Source organism: Vidua macroura, chromosome Z, assembly GCF_024509145.1.
Source record: "Vidua macroura isolate BioBank_ID:100142 chromosome Z, ASM2450914v1, whole genome shotgun sequence".
Lineage (NCBI taxonomy): Eukaryota > Metazoa > Chordata > Aves > Passeriformes > Viduidae > Vidua > Vidua macroura.
The window spans coordinates 29,482,682-29,505,655 of NC_071611.1; the positions used below are offsets into that span (position 1 = coordinate 29,482,682).

Here is a 22,974-nt window from a genome sequence, read left to right on the forward strand (position 1 = left end):
TTATACAAAAAGTTACTGTAGGAGACATTTAAATATTTGGTGAAAGTCAGAGTTTGCTTATTCTGTTAATGCAAGGTGACCAGATAGGTCACTTAACAAAGGTCCACTGGCTTTTAGTAGACCTGTATTAGTGAATCCCTGCAAAAAAATTAATTTCCATCCAAAAGCCATCTGAAAACAAATCTTATGGATGTTAGAGTAAAACTGAACTCTAAATCTGACAACTCTGTAAGAAAATACACTATTTTTATGTTAAGGAATATGTTTGTAAGAATCTCAATTTAAAAAAAAACAATTTCTCAATTAATATATCAGTCACATCTTAAGGAGAGACCACAACCTAAATTACACAAAGACATCTGATGAAATAAATGTTGAAGAAAAAAAAATCATGCTATTGAAGTCCAAAGCTCTAATAAAAAATATTAAAACATTTGAACCCATACCAAGTTTGATAAACGATTCCAAGAAATTCTTACCTACTTTTATGAACTCTCATTTTATACTTAGAAGTTACTTTCTACATGTAAACTATAGTAAACTATAGCTTGGGCTTGTAGACCTGTCTGCAATTTAGGTTGTCCAACAATTCCTACTATAATAACCTGTTGCAATTTCTTTTAAATTTGCCAAAATGTAACAGTTTGAGCTGAAGCTCTCCATGCTGTATACATTCCTCAGGCTGATTTTGGGGAGGAAAACTTCAGCTGAATTATTCTGGCTGGCTCTGAAAACAAAGCAAAGTATTATACATATTATTTCAATTAAAAAGGAATTCTGATATGCATACATTAGAGTAAGACTGAAACATAGAAGAGAAAAATTTTGTTTTGAAATGTCCTTTCAGCTGTTCCCATGAAGATACATTTACCCTGATCATAGAGCTCTAAGGACATGTCATTTGATAAAAACTTGCTGCAGCTATATAGCTGAAAATCTCTGAAATCCCCCTGAAATGCTTGAATCTTCCATAGCTTAGGGTAGGCTCAATTGCAAATGAGCCATTTTATCCCAAGCAAGAGTTCCCTTCAGGCCACATCCACAAAGCTGAAGCTGGGCAGCCTATAGTAAAAGTCGCTAACCTGCTCAGGCTACAGCAAGATAAACGAGAACTATGGAAGTGCAGCTTGTCCCTCTTGTGCCTTCAGTGGTGAATTTCCTGGCAGCAAATAAAGAGGGAGCTCTCTGTTATTAGTGCAGAAGAAACAATCTGCAAGGGAACCAACTGAATAATTCTTCTAGATCTTAAACCTAAAACACAAACTACAGATCGTGAGCTACAGCAAGTTGATGCACAAAAATCTGTGTTGTAGAAAAGATTATCTAGATAGTATCCCATTATTTCCTTTAGTGGAAATAAAGTCCCAGTGGACTGTCCATGTATAACTAAAACCAAAATGTACTTTGCACCCTTTGTTTCCTAGTGTAGGTTAATTATTGTGTCCTTGTGAAATATATTTAAAACAGATAATATTTCTCTCCATGTCAGGGACTTTTTTTCCTTTTTCCCCCAAGACTGACAATCTAGTCCCTCACTGGCAACTACAACAGCACCAGCACCAAAGATCAGTGAAACAAATGGCATTACTGACTGAAATGCTCAGCATAGAGGGCCAGAACTGTCTTCACCCAAACTTATAATCTCCTTTGTTATAAGAGAATTCAGTGCCAAAAGTAAGGAATTAGGAAAGAGTTATAATTTATTTTAATCTTTAATCATCAGACCATTCCCTCAAGCAGGGATGGACTTGAACACTTTGGTGTGTGAGAGAGCATGCAATATAATTATATTCATAGTAATTCTTTTTGTGCATTTTGGTCATTTAAATTGCATGAGTCAGCAAAAAAACCCTTGAACACTGTTGCTTTTGCCATATGAAAATTGCTCTGGTATTCTTTATGCCTCTTTGTATGATAGATATGAGATACTGACCCTTAATTTCACATTTTTGTATATATAATAAAAAATGCATTCATATTTGTGTTTTCTGGTGAAAAATTATAGCTATAAAGTTCTTCCAGTGAGCAGAAATTTTATCATCACCTTACTGATCTCTCCCTATTCATATTCAAATCTCCTGTAATCATTCCAAGAATATTCTGCTTTTCTGGCTGAACATTATTCCTTTTTCCCCCAAAATGAAATTATTTATGACACTTAAATATTGGTTCTCTAAACAAAGGGGAGAGGATATAATCTGCAATAACTACAGCATAGGGAGATAGGAATCCATGTTTACATTTTCAAACCTCTAAGACTGTTTAATAGTTGTCAAAATACTCACCTTCTCTAGGTCTCACTTTTTTATATGTAGAGGGGGATATTCTTTTCCTTGTTATCCTGAAATTTTACATCTGTTATTCTGCAAAATGCTTTAGACAAAAAATGGTCAGTGAGAGAAGGACAAAAATTTTTAGCTGTTAGTCTGGTTACCATAGTACCATAGAGTTTTCAGCTCCTTCAACAATGGCTCTCACTGAGCTCAATAGCTCCTCATTCTCTGAAAAATCAACTTAAATATCTAAAGAATTAAAAATAATTAATCCTGAGCTCTGTATCTTAATATGTAAAATTATAGCTATAAAATGCTGTTAATAAAAACACAGATTACACATATAGGAGTTATACTTTGTGTTTGGGGAAAAATCAAGTAGTTGTTTAGATTCATTCCTTCCTTTTCTGTCAGCGGAATAAAAGAAGCACTCACAAACATAAAACATTTCAAGGTGAAAGTAGCCGCAAGAAAGCACAGAGGGCTCACGGAGGTGAAACTGCACAAGGCATAACCAGGACACAGAAGAAGAGGGGAGGGGACTTATAACCTTCAAGCTCAACCTGTATTTGCATATAGGGCGACTAAGTTTTTCTAATTACAATCTGATTAAAAGTGAGCACAGAAATATTATTATGTATTCATTATGTATTATTCCAAGGTGTGCTATTGCTTACACTGAGTTATCAGTTTTCAACTGATGTACAGAAAGTTTTCAAACACCTTCAGACCTGTTTCAGAAATCACTAGCCTGAACCCATGGTACCATCCAACTGCTGGTAAAACCCTGTAACGGCCAAATCTAATTAAATATCAAAAAGAAAATTATATTCTCTTGTACTTCCTTTAAAAATAAGGTAATTCTTCTTCATTAAGTCTGTGAAAGAAAATTCAGTATCTTATTTTCTAAGATATCGTGTTTTTTAATTTTATGACATACAGCAATATTTAACAAATAATTTTTTGTTTTATAAAACAAATGGAATTACTTCCTTAGCCAAAATCTCTCCTCTGAGGATAGCTAGCACATATCAGAAGACAAAAAGCCAATATAAAATAAGTAAGACCTCAAAATTAGGTAACATCATACAAGTTAGCTGCTAAGCTCTGGGATAAAAACCTAAGTGAGATTCAGCAGTGGGAAAGATTGAGATATTTATTCTCTTGCATCTGAAGTTTTGCTTCTGAAATTTCCAATTCTGCTGATGCCTGAATTAATTTTTTATTTTTATGTTAAATTCTATGCTCCTAATATAGCGCTTCTGCACAAACTGAAAGTTCTTTTTAATGAAGTCAGTAGTATTTTTATGCTTCCGATGCCACTTTCTATTTTAATTAAAGTTGCACAGGAAAATTATATCAGCAACTGAAAAATCTTTCTTATCATGAGTAATCTAGAGAAGCATCATTTTTGTTACAAGTGTGGGCTAGCAACATTAATATAAATTTTTCAATAATAATTTTGTTATTTTAGGAATTTTGTTGATAACCAAACACATGCTACTCTAACATACATATCGGGGATTTATCTGGAAAAGCATTCTGCACTGGCTTAAGGAATCACACCTGTGCAACTTCCTAAACAATGTGCTGAGTTTGAGAACTGAGCTCAAATTAATGAAATACATGTATCAGGCAAGCAGAATTTCTACTCTCTGATGTTTCTCCAGCCCAGAAAGCAGTCAAAACAGCTTGAATTGTCTCTTTTCCTCTTTTTATTTTGAGATAGTTGCAGTCTCTGCTTTGGGTGTGGAATGTCAAAAGCACAAAAAACCTGAAAACACGAAGCTACCCTGTCACCTATTCCAAACCAAGAAGAAATGGCACCCCTTCTGCTGCAGAAACAATCTGTGTCTCAGATCCTTGTCAGTTATCTTCTTATTTCAAGATACTTAAGAATCATAGAATACCAGACTGGAAAGGGGACACCAAGGATCACCTGGTTCAACATTTTGTTGTAAAAGCATGATCTAGACAATACAACCCAGCACTGTATCCAGCTGGATCTTACAAGTGTCCAAAGTTGCAGAATCCACACTTCCCTGAGGAGATATTCCAACTGCCAATTGTTATCATTGAGAAAAATTTTCCTGTTCTGTCCAATTGGAATGTCTCCAGGAGTAACTTCTACTCATTATCACTCCTCCTTCCCATGTGATTCCTTGTAAATTTCAATCTTCTCTGTAGCCACCCTTCAAACACTGTAACATGGGGATAAGGCCTCCCCCAAGCCTTTCTTTCTCAAGGAACAAACCCAGTTCCCTCAGCCATTCCTCACATGCCAGGCTGCCCAGCCCTGTGATTGCCTTTGTGGCCTTCCTCTGGACCTCTGCAGCCTGTCCACATCTTGTTGTGCACCAGGAGCCAAAACTGGACACAGCATTGCAGGTGTGGCCTGACAAGCACTGTGTGGGGTGGGATAAGGACATCATCTCTGCTGGTGAAGCCCTTGTTGGGGCCACCCAGGATCTGCTCCTTTTCTGTGCTGCAGGAGCTCACTGGGCACTCAGATGGAGCTGAGTCCACCAGGAGCGCCAGGCCCCTTCCCACAGAGCTGTTCCCAAGCGGGGTAGATCCCTGCCTGTGCTGCACTCCTGGACTAAGGTTTTGCTTTTCCAGGTGCAAAACCCTACACTTGTCCTTGCTGAACTTCACAATGTTCTCATCAGCCCACTATTCCAGCTTATCCAGGTCTTTCTGCAGGGTAGCTTTCCCTTCACAAGCATCCGCTTCCTCGACCAGTATCTTATTATTGGAAAACTGCACCAGGATACACTTGATCCCATCTTCTAGATCACTCAGAAGAATAAACAGTGCTGGGCCCAGTATCAGTCCCTGGGAACAGCCCTTGTGCCAGGCTGTCAGTTTGAAGAGAAGTGATTGACCACTGCCCTGGGTCAGCCAGGTCCCTACCCACCCTATGGACCCCCTGTCTAGGCCATAACCCAACAGCTTCTGCAGAAGGAGGCTGTGGGAAGCAATACTGACAGCCTTGGAGAAATCCAGGCAAGCAATGTCCACCACTCACCCAACAGCAACTAGGAAGGTTACTGAGTCATAGAAGGCAACCAGCTTTGTCAAGCACAATTTGCCCTTGGGGAATACATGCTGGCTCCTCCCAGTCATGTGCTTCACCTGACATGCGATAGCCCCCAGGAGGACTCATTCCTTAACCTTCCCAGGGGCTGCTAAAATGGATGTCTCTGTATTTTCCGGGATCCTCCTTTAAGGTCTTCTTGCAGGTGGGGGTGACATGAGCTTTCTTCCAGTCTCCTGCGACATTCCTTGATCTACACAACTTCCCAAAGATTATGGAGAGAGGCCTCACAATGTCTTGACGCCTTGGGGGGATATCACCAGAGCCCCTCGAGTCATATGGGTCAAGCTCCAGCAATAGCTCACACATCAACTCTGCCTTTACTGACAGCAGATCTGTGTTTGCATCAGCCTGGGTTTTTATTCCCAACACCTGGGGCCCAGCAGTGCTAGTAAGCAGAGGTGGAGAAACTGTTGAGAACCTCTACCTTTTCAGAGCTGTTGGTGACTGATTCACCTTTCTTGTTTAATAGCAGACCAGTATTTTTTTTCTCTTTCTGCTTGCTGTTTATGTACCTAAAGGAGGCTTGCTTGTGGTTTTTGACATCTCTGGCCAATTTCAATTAAAGCTGAGCTTCTGCCATTAAAACCATACCTCTGCACACCCTGAAAATGCCCTTGTAGTTCTCAGTGGGTATTTACTGACAATGCCCTTGTAGTTCTCAGTGGGTATTTACCCATTAAGAAGATAATACATGATTAGCAAACAGTGAGAGCAATCAGAAGATATCAGCTCTGCAAAAAAGAAGTCATCTTAACAAGTCAATCTAATTGAAATCTGGAAATTCAAGGGTAACAATACAATGACGAAAAGCTAACTTTGGCTACTCAAAAATCCTATTTGTAACAATAACTTCGGAGTACTACTCAGTTTCTGCCTTCTATAGAGGAAAATACGGCCTTCTTCAACATGAAATCAAAGGATGAGTTTATCTTCTGTCATGTAGAAAAGCATCTGTTTGCTAATTTTTCTTGTAAAAGTTTGGATATCCCACAATCATGCAGTTAAAGAAAACTATTTCAGGTTAAAATGTTGCTTAATTTAAAAGTACTTTTTCCACTTGCTTTTACTTTCCATTAGTAGCTTAGAAGGCAGTAAGTCTTTGACATCGAATTACATTGGGTAGTTTTACACTTCTTCCCCACATAAACATGCAACAAATGTTTTTGCTAAGGTATGGTTTATTTTAAAAGGAAAAATGAAATCAATCTGACTTGTATATTACCAGTCATTCTGCTTCACCCAGTTACAATGAATGAAACCTGAATTATTGTGTTTAATGAACATGTACCTCCTGGAAGAGGTTTCACTTGTCTTGATTTGAAGACATTAAGAACAGACTAACTATTGGGACAAACTACTCACAAAGTTTGGGACTCATCTTCACTGTTAAAAATACGGTTTCTGGCTGACATTCTCCTTCTAAGGAGTCCTTAATATGTGATAGTGATCCCTAGAGACTAAAAGTCATCTTTTGCTCTTTCTCCAGTCTTCATACTAGATCAAGCAGTGGGTTGCTTTGATACAGTATCCTATCTCCAGCAGTGGCTAAAAGCAGATGCCTAAAAGAAATGTGAATAGGGATGCAATACATGTTAAAATCTTAGATATTCTTCTTATTTCCACCGCCTACTTTGCAAGGTCTTTCCTAAGATGAAAAAGGTTTTATTTTTTAAACACCTTCCACTGGCTTCTCTTCTAAGACTGGATTGTGCTGAGTTTTATTTTGAACTTATATAAAACTACCACCTCTAAACTGTCCTTGGCAAGGAGTTCCACAGCTTAACTTTATTCTTCTACATCTAGAACCATCTGTGTTTATTTGGAATAACAAGGCTTACTAGCCCCAGTTAAAAATCAGGCCACCAAAATTTTGTGCAACTGATGTGCTCATTTTACTGAAATGGCATGCAGAAGGTACTTGTTTCTAGACAGTATTTTTGTGCTCATCCATCATGAGGTTGTCTAACCATTTCTTGCTACAGTCTCCTAACAATTCTGATTGAACTGGCTACTGTAACTAGCCTCCAGATACTTTCAGAAGTAAAGAATTTACAGAATACAGTCCTCCAAGCTTTAGTTTTAACCTACATTTCAGTTGCTACAGGCATGCTGCACTATCCTTCGCCCATGCTACATCAGAATGCCAAAAGTTTTCAAACAATCTAAACAATTTATTGTGACTGCTTTTTTTGATAATTTCCTTACAAATTCTATCACCAGTGATTTTATATTACTGTTTTATATTTTTATATTCCTGTGTGATGCCTGAAGAACTTAGACAACTGTACCCTGTTCAGTGGTAATTCTATGCCAAAAAGTACTCCCAACAATTAGCTGTTCCTAATCCATTTTATAAATCCTCTTTTGATATCATATAGTGTTATTTTAAATGAAAATATGCAGCACTAAATCAAATACATAAATCTCTACAATCATCCTCAACAGGCTTGTAATGGCCAAGATCGATTACATCAGACTTGTCTGAAAAAACTTGTTTTCCATAAAATCATTTGTACTCTATAAATTATACTCACTGTTAGCTCTTCATTGACAGAACAATATTTATGCTTCCTGTTGTTTCACTGAAGTTGGATTTCAATCTATGTGACCAAGAGTCACCTATTTGGTTTTTAAGACTAGAACTCATTAGCAGTGTTTTAGTACAATGACATATGTCCAGTTATCCCAAAATTAACAGCACTGGGAAAAACTTCCTCACCACTAATTCTTGTTTGTTTGGAGGGTACAAGTTATCCAACTCTACTCATGCCACAATGATTATTCTTAGTAGGTATTGCTTAATATGGTCCTCACTTAATAGACTGGAAAGTACCCCATTGTTTTCACATGACATGATCACATCACTCACTTCTTTGTAAATGCAGAACAGGAACTGAATTTAAAACTGTCTGGGTTAACATTTACCATATTAGCATTTCCTTCCACTGAAGGGTCTGTAACACAAGTGGCATTTATTTGTTCTTAACACATTAAGTTATAACATATTATTTGCTATAATGCTTTCACCCATTTTTCTTTGCCTTGACATTCTTAGCCTTCTTTATAATTTTTAACACTTTACAATTCCTCATTTTATAACTATTTCCTACTTCTGACCACACACTTCTGTTTTGTTTATTTTTAAATGCTGTTTTTACTGGTGAGCAGATTGGTTCTTAGAATTTTTCACAAAGATTTTTAAGTTGCGAAATTGTGGGATTTTGGCCAATTGAATCTCAAAGACATACAGCTTTTCATTCACAATTTTTTTCCCAATAATTTTTTTCCCTCCTTGATTCTCTTAACACTGAGATTTTTAACCTTTTCAATTCATTAGTAGTATAAAGCAAGCAAGTATTGTTTGAGTCCATTCTCTGTTAATCAATACTGAACAAAATTAGGTCATGATTCTCGGTTTCTAGGCAACCACTTACTTCCAATTCATTTACTTAATTTGTCTGTATCTATTCTAATGAGGTCTAAAATAGATTGACTGCTGTTTGGGACTGCATCTTTAGTATCATCTACACTTTTTACACAGGCCAGCGATGATTAGCTTTACAGGATTTCTGGCACATGCCCAACAAACTGAACTTCCCCAAAAACTTCCTTCCTTCCACCATCTATTATTTAAAATATATTAATGAAGAAAATAGTGGTGAAAAAAAAATAATCTCCAGATGTCAAGAAGAAGTCAAGTTCTCAAGTAACAAGTCAGTCTCATGTTCTTTGGCTTGCAAGTAAAAACAAACTTATTCCTAGAAAAGCATGTCTTGTTTCTAATTCATAAAACAATGAAAAACATTTAAACAGCCTTTCACAAATCACTATACATCAAGTTAGTCTTCTTCCTGTTAACTGCCTCTGATGTCCACTTCAACCCTTCTACAACTATTGTCAAAACACCATTCTCCAACTTCATCCTTCCACATAACTGCTTTCCCTCCTTTTCCTCTGACTTGGGTACCACATAACCAGCTGATGTTTAGCCTCTCTAACCCATATCAGTAAATCACTTATCATGCATACAGCTCTTATGCTTCTGGAAAACCCCTCCAGGAATCTCCATTTAACTCAACTACCTTGCACTACCTCCAAAGGTATTTGGATATCTTTCATTTTTTCAGACAGACGTGTAATAACTAATAGCCACCACATCTCACAGAGGAAAGTTTAAATCTCTTACTCAGACTATTTTTACCATTTATGTAAAAATTACCACATGACTTGCAGGCAATCCAGAAACAGCATACATGCTGGACCACTGTCAGACAAGTAGACAGTAGCAGCTGCTGAAGCCATCACTTAGCCACCTTGCAAGCCAGCCACATGCTCAAACCATTCTGTCCTTTACAAAGAAGCAAAAGAAAGAGAAAGCCATTGCCTGTTATCCACTTGCTCAGTGGATAACAGGCACTGTCTCCTGAGTCTCTGATTTTACCCTTTCCTGTGAGGCCTTTGTTGTGAAGCCAAAGTCCAATCTGAATTTCTAATGCTAGAAAATAATAATCCTAAACACAGTGAAATTTTATGAAGATACGATACTAACTTTAAAAGCCATCTGTCTGTTACAGACAAAAACTACAGATTACTTCCTCATTTATTATAGTATTAAAGTTGGGTTGGAATAAACTCAGACTTTCATAGTTTTGAAATTCAGTTCAGGGGAAGCCTAGGTCTAGCAGCTCTAGAATAGGCTAGGCTTTGTCAGATACCTATGTTTTGGCACGATTTCATATATGTGATTGTTTCTGGCAGTGTCAAAGTCATCAACTCATGTTTGCAAAGCAGAAGAAGTGTTCCTTGTTTTATTGGGGGACTCCATGTCACAGCCTTAGAATAGTGTCAGAGAAAGTTTTTCCTATACAAAGTTTTATGCCTGTTATAGACAGGTGCAAAAACAAAAACCAGGTTACTTTTCCATTCCAAGATCATGTATTTAGAATAAAAACATGAACATCAATTTAATAAAATCATAGAGTAAGTTTTAGTTGGAAGAAAAAAAGTAATTTAATCCAACCCCAATTTAATTCAGAAGGTTCCAGGAAGCAATATAAAATTTAGCAGACAAGTTTGATATGTTACCACATCAAGATTTTCATAAGCACTTCAGAACATACCACCTAGTCTTCTGTGTTGAGTGTAGTGTTAGCCATAGGCTGATCTGACTTAATTACTGCCTGATGAAGGAACTGGCTTCTACAAAAACAAATTACAGTAAATCCTATTCTTTGGGAATGGATATAGAACAGAACACTGTCATTTGTGGTTACAATTTGGTTTAGTTTCTTCCTCCCTACACACATGGATATCCATTTGCTGCTACCATAACTGTACAATCATGCAGGCATTTCTACACACAAGTAATAGCAGACATTCTCCCGCACTTCAGTATCTTGGCTACTCAACATTGTACAACATACAAGCACACACACTAAAGAGTAAGGAAATTAAAAAGTCAATTAAATTGTCATAATTACCATCAGTACTGTTCTAAATCTAACTTTTAAATCACATGACTTTTTATCACCACGTATTTTTGCCTATAATTGCCTACTTACAATTATTTACCTTGAGCCAAGACTGCTGATTTATGCAGAGAAAGGTCTCCCTCATGTGGAAATCTGCCTACCAACTCTAAAATAAAAACTGTGTTTTTTTCTTAATAAAGGTTCCATTGCTTAGATTTGCACATTCATTTAGGGAAAGTATCACTTAGTATATTTTTTTCAATGTTTTCATTCTTTGGAGCTGTCATTAAAGCGTGAAAGAAAAAGCTATGTTAGTAAGAATCACAAGATTCTTAAACATGCATAAAAAGACAGCAAAAAACTGTAAGCAAGAGAATGTAAGGGAAACCAATCAAGGCAAAATTCATAGGTTTTGGAATAATCTTGTATCCATCAGTTTTCTCAGCTTTCTCTTCTGACCATGCTGAATACTGTTCAAGATGTTCTCATACATGTGATTTCCATGTATTGCCTTTATATGCCCCAGCAAAACTGTAGTCTAAAATTTTAACTGACTATAACAATTAGATTTGACTTAATTGTGTGGTCTGGACAGACTATAGAGTTAATCTGTTTTGGCTACAAATAGTTACAATTCATCACATCTAACCCCTGCAGTTAAAAGATAAATCCATTCTGATTTTCCACTTCAGAAACTAATTAAGCTAGTTTTTAACTCCCCAGTTTCAATGCTTTAAAAGAAGAACAAAATGCAAAAAATAAAGTTTCGCACTTTGAGAAACATTCACAAATTGTGACAACAATCCCAATTTCAGGTTTTTTCCCCTAAAAAATGGACAGCTTTGACCCAAAGTGAATTATATCAGTTTTCTTTTGCTGAACAAAGTCTTTTGAGTTGACCAGGCGCATTTTCCTATCTCATTGTTGAGCAAAAAACTATAGACCCCTACCATGTTTACAACTGTGAATTAATGTCTAAAATGTATTGGCTAGTAAATAAAATTTTGAAGCTGTTCATATACATGCTGTGATAGTAAAACCACAGTAAGATATGGTATCTAAGACAAGAATTGGATTAACAGCTTTATTTGGGTGGTGTAGAGTTGTCTTGTAAGACTAATTTTTCCTGATTTTGCAGAAAAACTGCAGAATAATTCCTTGATTACTTTCACACTCTCACAGCTGAAATCATTAAATCTAATGCACTTTTTTTAGCATCTCTTGCATGCCACACTGGAAAGGAACAGGAAAACTTTGAATTGGCTTTTATCATTCCTGTCAGGGATATCTTATTTCCTTCCTTCCTTATTTGTATCTCAAAATACTGAAGAAACCAACTGAAGCCATTAAAATGGCTCAAGTACAAATTTTCAATGCCAGTGTTGATATAATTTGGAAAACAAAGACCTGATTTGTGGTCATCAACAGAAGGAGTAGTGGAATAACTGAAAAAGTCACCAATTTTGGCTGATTTTTTCCTTTTTAGTTATACTTTTTAAGTATATAAATGGTACAAAAATTTAACATGCATCTGAATTAGGTCTAAAAGTACCACACAAACATCTCTGCTATAAAGGTATCTGGGGCAGGTTCTCAGTCTTGAAATCTGTCAGGCTACTGGACTGAATTCAAACAATGACAAAATCAAACACACTTCCTATCCATCAGAGACACTGGGGAACTAACAATACAATAGAGAATAAGAATGAATCTATTTCCTTTATTGCTGATTGTATTTTTTTTATCCCCTTCAGTTTTAAAATTAATTCACAAAACATAATTCAAGTGCATCTCTTAAAAGAAAAACATGGCAGTAACTCCTCATATTGATTAGTATTAATTAGTATTATTTCATAAAAAATTTTAAAAATTACCATCCAATCTCCTCAGTTTCTGCACATCTCAGAATTTTTGCCCTGATGTTGAATATTGTAATCCTATGAAATTTTATTTTAAAAGTCACATTTTTATTTATACAATTTAAAAAATCATCAAAAAATGACCCAGTTTCCCTAGAGTGATACATAGTTAAAATGTGAAATACACTGACATTTCCAGCTGATTCCATACTTATACGACATTACAAAAGAATCATAACTTCACTGAACATGTAATCCCTTACTCAACAGGAAAGCTCTCTGGCTTGGTTTACGCTCCAAGAAATTTTGTAGCATATCCATTCCATCCAAAGATCCTCCAGGTTTCAAAATGAGGTTTCTGTATTTCATCCCAGCCTGACAGAAGGTAAAGCAGAATGTTAGTACTTCTTATCTTGCCCACTGCCCCTTTTTCTGTATTTGTTGCATATATAAAAATCTATTCATGATAAAACAACTTTCCTCCTTCCAGATTTTCCTAGTACCAAATTAGGATATACCAGGATAGATCACAAGTATAATTTAGATCGCCTGGAAGAACTCAAGAGAGCAGAAATTTGACCAGTTTTAAAGAAATTATTTTTCTTGTGGTTTTACACTGGTTTTGAAGCTATAATCACAACTTGTCTGAAGACATTCTATAAAATGTTCAAAGTATAACAAACACACAACCTCCTCAAAATCTTCAGTGAAGGATTACCGCTGTGACTGACAGGCAGGAAGTGGGAACCCAACATCCTCTCTCTAACTGATGATTTCTCTTTCTTGAATCTCTGGATAACAGAGATGATACTTCAGAGATAAGACAGGTATAGCATTGTGGAACGGCATGGCACTTACACCCATATAATATACACAGTTATCATACATATATCATACATATATCATACATACAAACATATCTAACACACCTATTAAAGTATCTTAGAGAAAATGAGGCTTAACTCAGATTTTAATTTCAGGAGGAAGCATTTTTGCTTCAGAAAGAATGGATTCCTTTAAAATTATTAATGAAGTTTCTGAGAAAACAAGTAATGAAGAGTTTCTTAACAAGAAGTTGTATTTTAAGGAACATGTATATCTGGAGAATTCTGGGCTTCTGAGACATGACTACAAATGAGAAAATGTTATTTTCCATGCACATATCCCAAATGCTTCTGATATTGAAGAAGACAATGTTCTTCCTTTAATCAGTGTATATGCACACACTTCTCCCACAACTCAACAAGAACACATTGCTTCCTCATGACTTGTTGGCAATTAGGATTTTTCCTTTTGTTTCTTCCTCTCATGTAATTTTGTCCCATATGTTGCTAGGAAACAATAACTACCAATATTTAAGAAAACAAAAGATGTAGCTTTGAGTCACAACATTCCATTGAAATGGCCGTGGCTGGGGGTGGGTTACATCTGTCAACACAGAGAAAAGGTGAGGGGACCCCAGAGTTTTAGGGCTGGGCTTTTGTCAGTCTGGTTTCCAGGTTCATGGGAGAAGGGAGCTGTTTGGTTTTTTCCCTACCACCTGACCTCTTTGAGCTGAAACATCAGGACTGGCTCACCTCGTGCTGCCGCGGCCACTCCTGCATGTTGGACTCTGAGATCCCCATCTGCTGCAGTTTGCCTCCACTGCAAGTCTGCTTAATTCTTTTTTTTTTTTCCTGGCCATTTGGTGGGGGGTCCGGAGCCAACCCCCGTATGGGCCACCTTCGTGCTGGAGCCTGGTAATCGCGACCAGCTGCCGCTCATGACTTCCTGTCTGGGCCGAGCCGCCATTACCGTGTGGTCCCTGAGCCCGCGCCACAGCGGCCCCTGCAGCCGCAGGGGAATCACCGCACCCCATGCCTGGCCGGGAGCCAGCAGCGCCCCTGCCGGCTGTGACCGGAACTGCACCAAAGGGGAAACTGATTAAGCTGCAGGGAGGAGACTTGATTGGGTTTTCTGGTTGTGTTTGTTGTTGTTGTTTGTTTGCCTTGTTATGCACATACATACCAGTAAACATACATTCCTTTTCCATATCTTTGCCTGAAAGCCCTGTAATTTCAAATTTACAATAATTTGGATGGAAGGGGGTCATATTCTCCATTCCAAGGGAGGTTCCTGCCTTCCTTGGTGGACGCCTGTCTTTCAAACCAAGACATGACTGTACAGGTGTTTTTAAGTGATGGCCTTCCATGACTTAATTGAACGACCATTTGCACTGTCTGAATAACAGCTGGAAAAATCTAAAATAAAATAAAAATAAATAATAAGTTTAAAAAAATCACTGTAGTGTCATTCACACTTCACTATTTTTTGTTAGTTTGCTGAACATCAGCAGCAAATGAATACATTGTTCCTTGTAGTTTACACGTATTTCTGAGTAGACTGAAGTTATATCAGCATTCAAAGTGTTTGTGAGCACATATGCCAGAGACCGAGTGATACACATAAATAATCATCTTTCTGCTTCACTTCTTAGCCTGGATAACAGGCTTCACAATAAAAGAGGTACTAGCTGTCCTTCAGCTGTTCCACAAAAATACTCACTTTTAGCATAATTAATTTATTCTCAAAGCCTCCCATACACAGGGAAATAAAACAAAAATTCTCAGCAAAAAATCAGAATAAAAGACATCTCTCAGGAGAAGTAAAGGTAACAGAGCCATTTTGCCAAACTATAGCTTAGAATTTTGACTATACAGTCACTTAAATCAGACTTTTGAGACTAGAGAGTAAAACTGATGGAACAAAAGTGTGATGGCACTGGAGGGATATGGGCATGCCAGAACAAAAATCTGACACAAAGTTCCACAAGTTTGGCACCAGCACCCTTAGCCATCTTTCCCAAATGCTAGCATAATAAAAGCCAGCAAGTCTGACCCCTCCTGAAATATCATTGTTAAGATCCATATGAACAACATTCCATTAAAAGTTATTTTATTTACTCATTTAACTTGACACTTCTTCTCTACTGCTCTTATTTATGAGTGATGATATTCCCAATGAATAAGCAGGTATGCTTATTCTCATATGCACCTGTCATGAATCCCTACCCCTTCAAGGTCAATCTTAACCTCCAAATCCTTCATCAGTTCTCTCAAACTGTGAAGTTGGCTGCTTTTGTTCATAAAACTCCTTTTGGTTTTTGTTGGCCTAACCACTGCCTCAGTTTCACAGTCCTACTCCATCCCAAATCTCTTTCAACTCCCCTCTTTGTACAGATCAAAATCTAATCTTGTTCACTGTCTCCATCTGCTAGAGGGATGGATAGTTCTAGAAGTTCTAGTTGCTGTGATAAGTACAGGGAAGAAAGAAGGCAAATTCCAGGAGAGGAAAAGGACAGCCATGCATTTTCTACTCTTTCTTTTATTTCTCTCTTGTGTACTTCTATCAAAAGGAAGAACTAGTGCTGGCAGCTGAATCAAGAACATAGTTAAGAAGATGAGGAAACCCAAAATGTCTTTCCCATGACAGAACTCATCTATCTCATCTGCAGCAACTCAACTCAAGTCTAATACTATAATCTCTGAAAAACATCGCTAGAATTGGCAGGACTACTAACCACATCACTAATTATCCTTTTTCTCTGCTGGAGGCAGAAGAGGCTGGAGAATTACTCTAGGGAAAAAAGACCCAGTAAATCTAGAACCTCTTAATGATTTGGACTTCAAATGGACCTTGTGTTGTGACAGAGAAAGCTCAAAATAAATTCCTTTTTCTAAATAGTAACTATGAGGTACACAGAATGTAATGGAAATGTAAAAGAAACAGTTGAGGCATACATAATGTAATGGAAATGTAAAAGAAACAGAGCACCACTATCATACAGGTTTCACAGCACAAGAATATGCATCTGCTCTTGCAATGGAGGAATGTTTTTTCATTCAGAGGGAAGCATTAGACAAGGCAACACAATATCTCAAAACTACTACAGTATTAAATATATGGTGATGTAATAATTGCATTAAAATTCAAGTGCTCTTGGAAATTTTAAAATGGTTTTCTTAAAGTTATTTTTACACCTTTTTTGTTGTTGATCTGAACTCGACAGGTACATAAGTAGTACTTGAGATGTTATACTTAGGGATCATGATGGCAATAAATGTGGTTTCAGAGACAAAGTGCAACAGAAGAGTTTATCAAAAAGTATTCATCATCTACCTTTGGATTCATTATTCCTTCTTGCTTAAAGCAGCTATAAAAGATATCCATGGAAAACACTTCGCTCCACAGGTATCCATAGTATTGACCATCATAACCACCTGCCAAATGTCCAAAAGTAGCTGGCATGTTTGTTCCTTGAAAAGTAGATTAACATCAAGTTATTGAAATCAAATTCAGTTATTTCTTTGATGCATACAGTACTTCAACAATAAATTAATAAGAAATTAATATCAACTACTTTGAAACTTTTAGCATAAAGGGTCTGAGTATGCCTCAAATTATTGAATATAGTCTGTTAAAAACAAAGGAAATTCAATTTCCTATTTTAGTCTATTTGTACATCCAACACAGATGTGACAGAACATCTAACGTGGAATTCACATCATGTCACTCTAAAATATATCCTGCAAAAGTTTTATATTTACCTTCAGAATCTTCCTTCAGAAGAGATCATTAAGATCATCCTAATATTAAAAATAATTATTGCAGCTTCATAAAGTAGATTATTCCATAAACAACCCTGTTTTTTGTATGCCAAGCATTACTGAGAAAGAAAGGCATGTTAAATCGAACCATTTGGGCATGCTGTATAAAAGCTTCATACTGACATACCTGGGGTGGCAGGAATTCCTAGAATCTCCATACAGTATTTAGCATATTCATCTGCTGGGTCAACAGACAGCTTTGTATGCAGTGCCTGGTCAACTTTGCTCAAAACAATCTGACGGAGGGTTAGAAGGCCTAATTGGGTAAAAGCATTTAATTAACCAGCATCAAAATAGCTGGAGTTTCATTCGCATCTTTCCTTCAAAGATCTCAACATGCATAGTAAATTAATAGAATTCTGGAGTTACATAATTTCCATTTGAATTACTCCACTTACAAAGAGATGAAAAGCATAGTTTTAATAAAGGAATTATCACACTAAGCCCCCTCTTCTTGAATATTACTCATAGATCGAAACTAAAATAAAGCAGATATTTTAAAAGTAAATTTTAATTTAAGCTTTTTTTAAGAAGCTACAAGATAAGAACCTTTACTCAGACAAAATGCTCATGCAGCTAGAGTCTGTGCAAGCTGAAAGGACAAAGACTCCTTGTTCGGGATAGGAAAAGCAATACAAAATAAGCAGGAGTAGCTTAAGGATGAATTGCTAGCATAAATGGGAAGCTCTGATGACATGATAGGTAATGACATGAGATTACAGTCTTAGTTTGGAGATATGTGTAAGGTCTACAACAATGCTGTCTGGTATATGTTACATCTGTTCAATAAATTTGCAAGTAACTTTCATATCTGTTAAGTGTGCATGCAAATCAAATGTAGACAATACATGTAGGTATATGGTATCTTGCACAGTGCCTGTTCTGGAGTACATTTGAAACTAAAAAATCATAAAAACCAGACCAGACTACAACAGACTACCCTCCTCCACGTACCACACACACCACCAATTTTAAACGAAAAAAGCTCACAGGTAAAAATTTACATGGATAGGAAAGGTATTTTTGTCCTGTAGTAGGCCTGAAAAATTAGAGTGCTACTGTTCCTGCAAAGAGTTCTATCCATCATCATAGCCTTTTTTAGTGGGGTACTCACACAAATAAACCCAGAAAGACAGTGGTAAGTGTATACACAGAAGAAATTTAATAGGCTTCTTATGTTTGTCAGCTTTTTAAGTTACATACTTTTATACGTATACTGTGGGGAGAAAAGGCAGAGAGATACCTGTATTAGCAAGTCTAGAGGCAGCAAGTTTCTCCAGGAGAGTATCTCCAACATGGGTCGCATCTTTATAATGCCTTGACATCTGTTGTAGTGGTTCTTTTTCCCACACCCAGTTCTCAAACATTTGTGAAGGTACCTCTACAAAGTCTGTTTCCACATTAGTTCCACTAAACCTTGCAAAGTCAGTCTAGGGAAAAAAAAAAGTAATTGAATTAAATTAAAACAGTAGCCAAGATTTTTAGCAGAATAGAATATTTCAGATGTCAAAATTTCAGTTTAAATCACAGGAAAAGGGAAAATTTGAACAGACCAATAATAATAATAGTAATAATTTAAAAATTAAATTTAAAGAAAGGAGGACAAAACAGACATAAGACTATTATCAAGTAATAAAGTAGAGTACTCAGCAGTTATATACTGCATTATCTACTAGTACAGAACAGTACTTCAATTTTTTTAGTATTATTGATTTTTACCTTTTAGGTTATGACAACAATACAATGTTTTCATGCTGTCTTGTGACAATTACATAATTTGTAAATTATTATAGATTTTTGTTTTATTACCCCAAAGAAAAAAATAGTAAACTCCAACTATGTGCTTTAAAAAGTTTACTGTAATGCAGTCCACCACGCTGTTTCACAGACTTTACTTAACTAACTTATTCTATTAAACTTTGCCCTATTTGTCATCATTTGTAATATATGTGGTTAACATACAGCACAACTTTTTTAACCAGTAATAGATGGACTGAAATAAATAAATCCTAGCAACCTTATCCATGAAAAGTTTTCAAATCTGACACTTTGATAAAAGACTCTTCTGAAAGCCAAGCACTTTCCTTTTAGTATCAGCAATAACTTAATCTTTAAGAAGCTCTTCCAATACAAATTTTGAAGAAAAGTTTGTACAGTTAAGAATCTTCACTAAAATTTAATCCAAATCCAAATATTTCTAAGAAGTCATCTCTGAAAGACAGTTGTTCAAATACACAGAAATTATTTAGTCTCATAGAATCATAGCATCATAAAGGCTGGAAATTATCAAGTACAACCACCAACCCAACATCACCACCTTGTTCACTATTAAGCTGTTAACATATGTCCTCAAGTACTATATCCACACATTTCTGAACGCTTCCAGGGATGTTGACTCTGCCATTTCCCTGGGCAGACCATTTCAAAGACTTACAACTTTTTCAGAGAAAAAAGAAATTGCTAATATCCAATCTAAATCTTCCCAGGTGCAACTTGAGCCATTTCCCTGCCTTGTCATTGATTGCCTGGGAGAAGAAGCTGGCCCCCATCTGGCTACAACCTCTTTTCAGGCAGTTATAAAGAGCAATAAAGTCCCCCTGAGCCTCCTTTTCTCCAGGCTAAACTGAACTGGAGAAAAGCTCCCTCAGCTGCTTCTCATTGGACTTGTGCTCCAGACCCTTTCACAGCTCTGTTGCCCTTCTCCAGACACGCTCCAGCAGCTCAATGTCCTTCCTGACCTGAGGGCCTAGAACTTGGCACAGGATTTGAGGTGTGGCCTCACCAGTGCCCAGTACAGGGGGACAATCCCTGCCCTGCTCCTGCTGGCCACACCATTGCTGATCCAGGCCAGGATGCCATTGGCCTTCTTGGCCACCTGGGCACACCCTGGTTCATGTCCAGCTGCTGTCACCAGCACCCCCAGGTCCTTTCCAGCCACTCTGTCCCAGCCTGTGGAGCTGCCTGGGGTTGTTGTGACCCAAGGGCAGGACCCAGCACTGGGCCTTGTTGAACCTCACACCATTGGCCTCAGCCCATGATCCAGCCTGCCCAGATGCCTCTGCAGAGCCTTCCTACCATCACTCCATCCTTGTCTTGTAATAAGTCTACCTCCGCTTGCCAGCCCAATTTTATTTTTTTTCCTTCTTGTCAACATACTAACAAAACATTTAAATGCTAAAAGAAAAAGAATTTTCTGTTGTCCTCTCTAAGAGCTGTTGATATTCTTACACTCCATCCTCTGCTGGGAAATAGATCATTACATAATTACAGGCTTTTGAACTTAGTTTATTGAAAGGTTACAAAAAAAAGCATGTTTAATACAGGACATAACCTTGAACTGACATCTGTGTCACATACATGTGTCTTCTCATGTCTTCAGAAGAACAACGCAAAAGGAGTAAAACTTTCCTCTACTCTTGTAGGCTGCTCAAATCCATAGTTGTAGGCTGGCCCTTTTTATTGTCCTTGCTGAATAGCAGCTCTGAAGAAAAGCTAGGAAGCACCAGCTTCAGGGAAGAAATGGTGATAGAAGTGACTAGAGCAAAAAGCAAGTGGCCTTCAGATATCTTCCTTTACCCATACCCAATTGCACTACACTAACAAAAAATACCAAGACATTTGGTACAAGTTACTTCAAGAGCACTCCCTGAACAATACAAACAAATTCCCTCCTTGCCCTGATCTCACTCTCGAACAGTATATTTCACTTTTCCAGTATATTATATAATCAGACCTTTACCAGCAGCTCACAAATTCCTCCCAGTCTCATCCTTGCATAGCATGTAACTGCAAAGTCCTAACATGTTTAAACAAATCATCATATGAAACAAGACAGTGCTTTGTACACACAAATCCAGGGAATATATGGATGTTCCTATGTGGGACTAGCAAGTTTGCACACATGCAAATAGCTATTTACATACAATACAGGAGATGTGAGCACGGCAGCTGGGCACACAGAAAACACCAGAGCAGTGCGAGAGACAACTGGAAAGCAGGCCTCTGATATGCGTACAATTCCAGAGCAAATGAAGTACATATGCATTGGAATTGTTGGCTTTGGCTGCCCTGAAAGGACTTCAAAACACTGAGGCACACCCTCACTGGCTGTTAAAATGTTGCAGTCAGTTTTGTACCATTTTATACCAATGCCAAATGTGTTACACTTATAAACACCTTCTATATTGCCTAGGTTTTATGCCTCAGCTTTTGATACCAGAAACAGGTATCACAGGGTGAAGATGATAAAATAATAATTATATTTTTACCTTTAAGATGATTCAAAAATATCTAAGCAATTATTAAATCTGGATTTAATATATTAGTTTCTCTGATGATGTTGTTTCTTTATTCTGCAGTCCCAGTCTCTAGGATCATGGTCAAGAATTAAAATCTAATTTAGGTAATTTTTCCTTGACTTAATTATTTTGTATTTGTTTATACTCAAGACGAAGGAAGTTCTACACAAAATCTGGATTTGTAATTAACTATGTGAATTTTTTGGTGTGTGAATACTAACACTCATCTCTTTCTGAAATATAAAATTTTCATTAGGCTAATAATAAATTTATCATCTAGTGGTATCAATTTTACATGTAAGTAAAAATGAAAACAGAAATTTTACAACTTTATTAGTACCCTGATGGAAAACCTGAAACTACCTTCAGTTCTTTCTGGTCATTGCAATAAACCTAACCTGTCAGATATGAAAAAATATAATAGCTTAGGCAAGATCTGTTTTATGCTTGTGATGTCAAGAGTGATAGGTCTCAAGAGTACTAAAAGCCAAAATGCTTCAGGTCATCTAGTTTTGAAAATTATTTTCATTCCTAGGTATAGAAGCATTATTTTGTTTCTAATACCTGGTTTCTAATAACATACCTCTACAAAACTAGAAGAAATAAAAAGCTGTCTGAACAAAGCCATGACTGAGCATCTTCTTCACTTCACTTGTACCTGTGATGAATGGACTCCTGCATGATGCAAATGCAAAAGTACGTGTTCCTACAAAAATGTTTTTCATAAAACAGTGTATTTATTGCTTCAGTCTTAAATAAATATTAAAACTAAAACCAACCTGACACTTCAAAAAAATAACCAGAACTCTGCATACGTGCTTTACTAAAATTAGAAACCACCAAAACAGAACTATACGTTGCTTTGAGACAGTGGAGAAAGAAATAAGTCTTACACTGAAGAAGAAACATCACTAACCTCTGCACATATCTGATGCATTACGTGACCAAATTCATGGAAGTAAGTCTTTACTTCATCATGTCGCAGCAATGATGGACGATCCGATGCTGGCTTTGTGAAATTGGTTACCAGAGCAGCTACAGACATCAATCTGCTGCCATCAGAGAGAAGACAGCCGGGTTGTAGACCAAAACAGGCTGCATGCCCATACTTTCCCTCTCTGTGTAAGAAAATACATCAGATACTATCTTCAAACCACAAGTCTGCTCACCAGAATGGTGAAGCCTATTCAAGAACAGGGACTATCAGTCAATGTCTCTATACAAAGTTTTACACAAAAAATGTACATCTTTCCAAGACTTCTAAGACTGAATAAGTTAAGAGCACAAGGGGAAAAAAAGTCCCTTCTATTCTTATACTGAAATCACA

General features: G+C 37.0%; 1 protein-coding gene across 6 annotated transcripts in view; it reads right to left on the reverse strand.

Annotated features, from left to right (window-relative positions):
- Positions 1-642: 642 nt before the first annotated feature.
- Positions 643-22,974, reverse strand: part of NLN (neurolysin) — a 48,392-nt gene continuing 26,060 nt past the window's right edge. For 2 of the 6 annotated variants that reach the window (XM_054003700.1, XM_054003698.1), the window contains exons 9-14: positions 22,564-22,765; positions 18,593-18,779; positions 17,477-17,605; positions 16,862-16,998; positions 12,967-13,078; positions 1,849-2,373 (exon numbers count right to left, since the gene is read on the reverse strand). In XM_054003700.1, coding sequence (XP_053859675.1) covers positions 2,306-2,373; positions 12,967-13,078; positions 16,862-16,998; positions 17,477-17,605; positions 18,593-18,779; positions 22,564-22,765 — 835 coding nt within the window. In that variant the 3' untranslated portion in view covers positions 1,849-2,305. Of the gene's footprint in view, positions 728-1,848; positions 2,374-12,544; positions 13,079-13,393; positions 13,495-16,861; positions 16,999-17,476; positions 17,606-18,592; positions 18,780-22,563; positions 22,766-22,974 lie in introns of those variants that run through there. The other 4 variants (XM_054003703.1, XM_054003701.1, XM_054003699.1 and 1 more) reach the window with 3 other exon arrangements.